The 9,155-nt window shown below is 35.6% G+C and overlaps 1 protein-coding gene across 1 annotated transcript in view; it reads left to right on the forward strand.

The window, feature by feature from the left end:
- The window catches only part of PLGRKT (plasminogen receptor with a C-terminal lysine), a 45,942-nt gene extending 37,026 nt beyond the window's left edge, over positions 1-8,916 (forward strand). Inside the window, exons 2-4 of the mRNA XM_065879515.1 lie at positions 4,352-4,482; positions 5,055-5,164; positions 8,518-8,916. Coding sequence (XP_065735587.1) covers positions 4,352-4,482; positions 5,055-5,164; positions 8,518-8,639 — 363 coding nt within the window. The 3' untranslated portion in view covers positions 8,640-8,916. The remainder of the gene's footprint in view (positions 1-4,351; positions 4,483-5,054; positions 5,165-8,517) is intronic.
- Positions 8,917-9,155: the final 239 nt, after the last annotated feature.

A 9,155-nucleotide genomic window follows, 5' to 3' on the forward strand; every position in this document is an offset into this window, starting at 1 on the left:
CATCTTACAATATCTTAATGATTTTCTAATTTTATTTTTGAAGCATATTTTGTTTCTAAGATTTTTTGTTCTAAGTATTATAGAATAGAGGTCTTAGCTTTGTGCACAGCTAGGATTGACATAGAGGAACGTTAATTATCAAAGTAAGAAATATGTACTCTTTAAAATGAGGAAATCCAGGATAAAAGAAAATACACTTATTATCGTTTTTTACTTAAGTTCTGGAATTGTCTTCAACTTCAGTTAATGGCATTTATAATGTACCAGACACTGTTAGCAGCTGTGTCTTTACAGAATTTTAGATAACGGACGAGAACGGCATTGATCTTTCGTTCTTTCCCAGGCTCTACTCATCTTGTCAGCATCTTCTGATCTTGCTGGAGAAAGTCCATATATTTTAGAATCCATAAGTAATATAAAGGGCTTTTGCCAAACTGGAATTCTTAGTTTTTACATAGGGTGACCTTATTGTTTACAAACATCTGAGAGTAAGAGTGGATTTAATTGTGTTGTAATCTTTATTGGAAGGTATGTAACAAGATGCTGTAACCAAAGCTTTTAAGCTTCTGAATAATACTTCAATTTTTTTATTTTCAATTATTTTCATAAGTCTTTGATTAAACAATGGACTTATTTTAAAATCTATTTATTTTTGGCTGTGTTGGGTCCTCGTCTCTGTGCGAGAGTTTTCTCTAGTTGCGGTGAGCGGGGGCCACTCTTCATCGCAGTGTGCAGGCCTCTCACTATCGCGGCCTCTCTTGTTGTGGACCACAGGCTCCAGACACGCAGGCTCAGTAGTTGTGGCTCACGGGCCTAGTTGCTCCGCGGCATGTGGGACCTTCCCAGACCAGGGCTCGAATCCGTGTCCCCTGCATTGGCAGGGAGACGCTCAACCACTGCGCCACCAGGGAAGCCCTGGACTTATTTTTAAAAAGCTTCAATTTGTTATTCATTTCCCGTTCCAGATTCCTCCCAAACTACTTACTGGATGTTGAACATTTAAAACATCTGTAGAGCAAGTTAAAGTTAAATGCCACTTGTCACAGCTTTCATTATGGTTGCTTTATTTTAATGATCTTTATGGTTTGTTTACCTGAAATTCTGATTTTGCTTTTAGTTTAGAAGGTATCAATAATGTCTCTGTTAATTTAAAAAAGGCATAGACAAATATAAAATATTCATTTCCGATAAAAACAAAATTTCTTTTGTGACAAAACATGCAGAATCGCTTTTTGGCATTGTCCAGTTAAGCAAATAAAAAGACAACTTTTCTATTACATGTGAATATATTATGCATAAGTTAAAAGACTGTTGGAAACTAAAAACACAGAAGTATATGGACTTTTTTTCAAGGTTGGCCTAATTATTTCTCAAAAATAGGAAAGGCTCTAATTAATAAAAAATTAAAACTACAATGAAGATAATTTATAGGACAATGTCATTGCCTTTTTTGTGCTGTGAAAATGTTCTATGTGTCCATATGAAATTTAATCATTTTAAGATTGTATTAAAGGGAAACGTATTAAATGGTCTATGGATCTTTACATAGTTGCCCCTTCTGAGACTCAAAAGATTGACAAATTACTGAGGTCAGTAATTTTGTGGCTGCCCTTAATATTTTTAAAACAAAAAATTTGAGGAGTTAAAATACACAAGAAAGAGTGGATGTAACAGTTTTATGAAGGTGGTCAGAATGTGGTTTCTCCTACTATGAACAATATTTTTTTTTAAAGAAATGCTATGATGATTTTTTAAATTAATTCATTTATTATTTACTTTTGGCTGCGTTGGGTTTTTGCTGCTGCGTGCAGGCTTTCTCTAGTTGCAGCGAGTGGGGGCTACTCTTGGTTGCGGTGCGCGGGCTTCGCATTGCGATGGCTTCTCTTGTTGCAGAGCACGGGCTCTAGGTGTGTGGGCTTCAGGCTCTAGGCACGCAGGCTTCAGTAGTTGTGGCACGTGGGCTCAGTAGTTGTGGCTTGCGGGCTCTAGAGCACAGGCTCAGTAATTGTGGTGCACGGGCTTAGTTGCTCTGTGGCATGTGAGGTCTTCCCGGACCTGGGATCGAACCCATGTCCCCTGCATTGGAAGGCGGATTCTTAACCACTGCGCCCTGAACAATAATTTTTAATAAGCTAGCTCCCTTTTATTATATTCTCTTTAAAATTAATTGTCGCTCTGTAATTGTTAAACTAGTACCAGCTAAGCCTGTAAAATCATCTTAGTCTGAAGTCATAATGAGGAACATTTTAATTTCAAATTGTCCTATAAAGCAGTATCAAAAGTAACAGAGATAGGAAAATAATTATTATAAAAAGGTGTAAAATTCTTTTAAAATAGGATAAAGAATTTTATATTTATGATTTGGGTTAAAGACTGTTACTGAAACTTACTGTACATGTTCTCTTTTGCTCTTGTTATTAGTGTCAATATTTGGGGAAGAAGGGTGAAAATGAATGTACATTTAGTTAAATAATGCCTATTACTGGTAAATTAATAATTACATTAATGTAATTATCCCTTTATGGCTATTGAAAAAGTTTGGTGATAAAATTTATTAATTAATTTGAATTTTAAAATGTATTTGGACCTAGACCTGTGACTTTAAATACTATTTTATAAAGTATGTGGTAATTAATAAAGTTTTAATTGATAATTAGCATTATAGCTCAATGATGTCCTTCATCAGGATTTTTTGCCCATGAAAGAGAGGGTCTGCATGGATTTTTTTTCAACTCTAGACTTAGTTTATTGCAGATATAGTCTTGCTGATTTTCACAGTTTCTCTATGATATATGGAGATGATTGCTTCTATTCTTATTGGTAGAGAGTAGAGACCTAGAATATAAGATTTGTTTATAACCATTTAAAAAAATAAACTTAAATTTTAGAATAGTTTCAGATTTATAGATAAGTAAAGTTAGGGTATTCAGAGTTTCTGAATATCCTTAGTTTTTACCCAAGTGTCTGTTATTGGGTTCCTGGGCCCTAGGCTTTGGTGACTCTCTGGTAAGCCACATGCTTTCAATTATCAGCTACCTTCTATGACCCTATCCAGGTTGACCTGGGAACCTTGCAGACTTTATCCACAACCCCTGACAACTGAGGGAGACTGGGGTGGCCTCTCTCAGGCCTTCTTCTATAAGCCTAGATCTGCTCTGCAACCATTTCTGCTTTACTTTACTTTTATTATTTTTTTTTGCGGTACGCGGGCCTCTCACTGTTGTGGCCTCTCCCGTTGCGGAGCACAGGCTCCGGGCGCGCAGGCTCAGCAGCCATGGCTCATGGGCCCAGCCGCTCCACGGTGTGTGGCCTCTTCCCGGACCGGGGCACGAACCCGTGTCCCCTGCATCGGCAAGCGGACAGATGCCCCTTCCCAGAATTCTTGACAGGAGGCAGAGCTACAAGTGCTCTCTGTCTGAGGATTCGAAATCCATCACATCCCCTGGGGCTTCAACCCCCACGAGGGGTCACGGAGCCAAGCCCCATCTTTTTTCATAAAATCTCATTCTCCTCTTCCAGTCCCTTCCCACAGGAGAAAGAAGGCATGGAAGGAAAATTGAGTCACATTATTACTCATTCCTCTCACACTATGGTTTATATGCTTGCTGTCCTCTAGGCTTTGCTAATGATACACAGTGCCAAGATTGGAGAATTTAAAAAGAGCTCTTTTCTCTCTCAAGAATCTAACTCTTTTAAAATAATGGGCTTGGGCTTTCAGACTGTTGCTTCTCCTATGTATTTTCTAAAAAATCCATTCAGAAATACAGTCTCCTGTGTTCTGCGCTGTATCTGCTTTCTGTTCTAAGGCAGTAAAAGGCACTGACTAAAGTGGTGAAGGACTTAAGGCAACAAGAAAAATGTGGCAAAGAAAAATCTCTATTGATATCTCACAATAATACCCCTCTACCATCATATTATGATGCAATATGGACCCAATACTTCAAATGAATTTCAGTGTGGAGTTGGGTGGTTTTGGAAGACAAAATGATTTCAGTGTAAATGGTAATTAAGGCCAATAAAGTGTTTCTGTATTTAAAGGCACATAGATATTTTTCTCACATTTCATATAGTAAGCTGAACATATATTTTGGGCTTGGATAAACGTTCCAGACTACATGCATACAAGAGCTGAAGAAGAATATCATACTCCATATATATTCCAGATTTCACTGCCAAGATTACAGTTGGGGATAGCAGTCCAGAGGGACTTTAGTCAAAGTCTCTTGAGATTAAAAAAAGAAAAAACATGAATTAAAGCTAGAAAGAAAATCCACTAGAAAAGCAAATTATTAACTCTGTGCTCGGATTCAAAAGATGAATAACCATACTTTGTCTTTTGTTTTGTCCTCAGCTGGAAAGGCAGCTAATGATGCAGAATGAAATGAGAGAAAGACAAATGGCTATGCAGATTGCTTGGTCTCGGGAATTCCTCAAGTATTTTGGAACTTTTTTTGGCATTGCAGCCGTCTCTTTAACAGCTGGGTATATTTGCTACTTACTTTAAAATTTTCTTCTACTTCTTTTTGTCTCTGCCATGATCATATTATTAAGTTGGCCAAGATAGGACTTTGATCCAAATAGTACACATATAGGCGAACAAAGTAACCCTGATAGCTTAGTCCTTGGCGGTAACTCTGTAGAACCAGGATAGTAATAGTTAATTCTTCCTTTAGTTTCTTAGATTTCTTCTGTACTTTTCTCCATTTTATAAGTAAGAGAGAGGACTGACTTTGCACCAAGACAGAAAGAAGTCTCTACAAATTCATCTCCACAGTCCCTAAGGGATAGATATCAATACTTAAATATTTTTTAAATGAGTAATCTGAGCCTCAACATCAAATAAAGATGAACAAATCATAGACCCTACCCAAGAACTGCCGAATCTGCTGAGGGATTATGGGTAAGCAAATCCTATTTCCATAGAAGAATTAAGTAACTTCTGAAATGGAGGATATTCTTCCCAAAAGCAGATAACTTATTTCCTTTCATCAAGTACAAAGATATTTATTTACAGGTTATTCCTTGATATTCATTCTTTTTTGTTCTTGAATCAGAGCAATTAAAAAGAAGAAGCCTGCCTTCCTCTTACCTATCGTTCCATTAGGCTTTGTCCTTACCTACCAGTATGACATGGGCTACGGGACCCTTATACAAAGAATGAAAGGTAAGTCTTTGATAAGTCTTAGACCAGAGTCTCAATTTCTGATTCATTTTCTGGTTCCAGGATCCACTCCTCACACCCCCTTGACTTATGAAAATTCTGACAAGACTCTCCCTGAGCTACCAATGACCAATATTTCTGCCCCCTCTCACATAGTGGTATGCTGGAGTCACCTCGTACCAGCTCACAAGAACCAACTGTCAAATGTTCAGGAATTTTGTAAGCTGGTTGTTAAACACAGTCATTATTAAAAATTAAATTATATAAACTAACACAACATTGTAAATCAGCTATACTCCAATAAATTTTTTTTAAAAATTATATAAACTTACAATTAAATAAATTACAGAAAATACATAATATTAAATTATGTTAAAAACAAAAATAATAATAAATAATCAGAACTTAGTTTCTAATTACTTTACAAATATCTGTACTCTTAAGTTATGTATATCTGTTCTTTTAAGTTATGTATATCTACTGTATCTGTATGGTGGCAATGCAGATACAATATATAGACACAATAAAATACAGATACAACTGACTTCAGTGACGTCCCATTGGTATGTCAGCTTGAAGGTGGTCATGGTGGGAGTATTTACACCATGGAAATCTACAAATACCAAACCAAATCAAGGCTTGACTTACTATTTTGTTGATTGTCTAGATCAGGGGTTGACAAACTATGGTCTGCAGGCTGGCCACCTATTTTTGAAAATAAAGTTTTATTGGAACACAGACATACCCATTCATTTCTGCTTTTCCATTTCCATGACAGAGCCGAGTCACTGCAACAGATATGCAAGTCCCCACAAGCCTAAAATATTTACTATCTGGCCCTTTACGAAAGTCTGCCAACCCATGGTCTAGACTTAAGAAAATGGTGAAGAAAATGTTAATGATGTATATTAGTCTTAAAAGTGTGTTGTGTCCATATCCATTATGTTGTGAATAGCAAAAAGAATTCAGGAAATGTCATAATATTTAGAAACTGTTATCTGATTCAACAAAGTCCACAATATCACTGTTTCTCTTTTGTCCTACTCATTAACGTAAATGAAAACACCGACCATCATTCATGTTGAAATTATACTTTCTCATCAACTGCTTAGGCGAGCTATGGATAAAAGAGTTCAGCAAAAATCAATAAAAACATCCTTTGAGGATCAATTTGCTATATAGAATTTATGATAAAGGGTACTATACATGTTATTATCATTTATAAATTGTATGCTACATATATTTCATAGAAGTAAAATTTATAATAAACTTATGTACATAATAAACTTACGTACATTTGTTTTTGTTCTGGAAAGCTGGTTGTTAAATTTTCACCAGTACCGTACTGCTCTCACTGAACTCTGGCTTTTATTGCCCTAGAAAATAGCACTGCTGCCACAGATGCCATTCCTGTCCCAAGAAGACAGAGTTTCCCATTAGTCTAGGATATCCATGTCTTCCAAATTCCCACCACTACACACCTCTCATGAGGATCCCTATTTCCCTACTCCTCAAGCCTTCAACCCAGAGCATGCTGGAAACAGTGCTTTCCCAAGCCTTCATTTTTGCCATCCTGTTCTCTCCTGGGCTATAGGCCCATCACTATCCCTGAGGCTCTGTGGGGACTGGTTTAGTATGGGAAAGGAGAAGGCGCAGGTATTGGGAGTAGGCAGTAGAACATTTCATTCACAGACTTAGGGAAATGGAGGGATTATGTGTTCTTAAAAATTCCCATTTGAAAATAGAAGTACATTTTCCACATAGAAACTATATTAAAATGTTCTTTGGGGTCAGACATTATTGGTATCATAGTTCAGCTATATTGTGGGCTAAACAGTGTTTTGCTGATGGCCTAGAAATTTATTTATAGCATATATTACTGTGGGAAAATGTATTCTGAGTTCTAAAACACTGATCTACAAATTAACTTTTGGAGTACAATTCCATTTTAAGCTGGAAACTAACTGTACAAAACTGATTTACTTATGTTAAAACTCATTTCAATAACCTGCTCAGGTTCATGTTACTCATTTGCTTAAGAATTCATTAGTCTGAGCTCAACTATGTCTCACTGTTTATAAGAACATTAGAGTTCTCAGTCTCTCATAAAAGTTAGTATGTAGTATTAAGAAATCTCAACTCTATTATACAGCATTCACTTGAATGTATTACTAATGGAGAGCAAATTTATTTTCTAGGAATATTTTGATTGTATAATTGGGAAGTAATTTTATTACAGGTCCATCAGAGTCTATAGAATATAAAAATTTAACTTCCAAGGCATGTTGTGGAAATTTCCTGTTTAAAAAAAAAACTTTAGAATCCACCAGGAAATTTACCATATTAAAAAGTTTAGTTTATAATATATAGCCCTGTTAACTAGACATGGCCCCAAGATATATACTTCCTGTTTAATTGACTTTATTATCAGCCATTCTGTAAACACATACTAAGAATCTGCCATATGGAAGGCACTCTCCCATGGAAACATCTAGTCTGTCATCAATAGCCTGCCCAATTACATACAATTTATAATGATTTTTACTTAGTATTTAAGATTGAGAAAAAAAAATGTTTGCAGATTGTTGGAATGCTGTGATAATTTGCAAATTGTAGCCTGCCCTGTTGGGTTTGGAGTATAAATTAATTGTGCGTTAAAAGAGGAATACTTCAAGAAAACAACTGCCTTTATTCCCAAGGAAAGTTTATGGAATGTCAACAACACATATTATAGTTTTTCAAGATTTCGCTAGTCTTCAACAATAAAAGTTGGCAAATGTCACTGTGCCCAAGAAATTACTAGCTATTATTTAAGAGGAATTGTTTATAAAAATGTGTATATGTATGTATATATGGACTAAAGAACATTTAATATTATTTGGGGTATTTATAAGTAGTTTCAAGTCAAAGATTAGCTTTCCTGAAAAATTAGAGTTTTTAGTAAACTTTATTTTCTTCTCACGTCACTTATGATATAATAAGGGGCAACAAGAAGAACCATATGGGGTTTCACCATCCTAAACCCCTCCTAACATAACTAATAGTTATCATCCTGACTTTCCTTCAAGGAAAAAAAATATTACTTGGTATTCTTTCTCTTCTACATTTTAAAATGCTGTCTTCTGTCAGAGTCTCTGGCATCTGATTTATCTCTTTTTGAATCTTCAGAATTCATTATTGTGTTTCCTTTGGGAGGTCACTTCACTGGGGACAGTGGGTGAAATATTTAACTGTGAGATCTGGGGGCATGCCTCCACACAGTGTTACAGCATGTCAGTGGAACACAACAAGTAGGTCTTCTCACAAAATGCTGATGACCCCTTTGTCACCTTGCACATTTCTGTACTTTATTTAAGGTGAAGCCGAGAACATACTGGAAACAGAAAAGAGTAAGTTGCAGCTGCCAAAAGGAATGATCACTTTTGAAAACCTTGAAAAAGCAAGAAGGGAACAGAGTAAATTCTTCATAGACAAATGAAATCATGTTTACCCACCAAATCTCAAAATACAGAATTGTTGACTTGAATCATGGCCTTTACAATTTTTTAAATGCTTGAGATTTTGATATAATGGTTTTTATTTTAAAATAATAAAATTTAAGATGAACTTTGTTAAATTATTTTAAAATAAAATGTATAACATTCAACACAAAATCATGGAGGTACTCTTTCAGATTTCCTCTATATGTGTGTGTATCACAAACATCTAAATGTAAAATTAATAAACTACATTTTTTTGAATTTCTGGAAGCAAAAGTTCTGTTGTTCTCATTTCTCTGTTGCACACACTTGCCCCATCACAGTAATCTCCCACAGATACTGCTTTTATTTGGATTTCTCAATTGTGTCCTGTCTCCACATGATAGAAAACAACTAATATTAATGATTAACATGTATATTGCACTTGCTATGGCCATTGTCTGATTGTTTTGCACATATTCTTGTAATTATCCCAACAATCCAATGAGGCAGGCATCATTTTCTTTTAAAATAAA

This window comes from Phocoena phocoena, chromosome 6 (assembly GCF_963924675.1).
Source record: "Phocoena phocoena chromosome 6, mPhoPho1.1, whole genome shotgun sequence".
In the NCBI taxonomy this organism is placed as follows: Eukaryota; Metazoa; Chordata; class Mammalia; order Artiodactyla; family Phocoenidae; genus Phocoena; species Phocoena phocoena.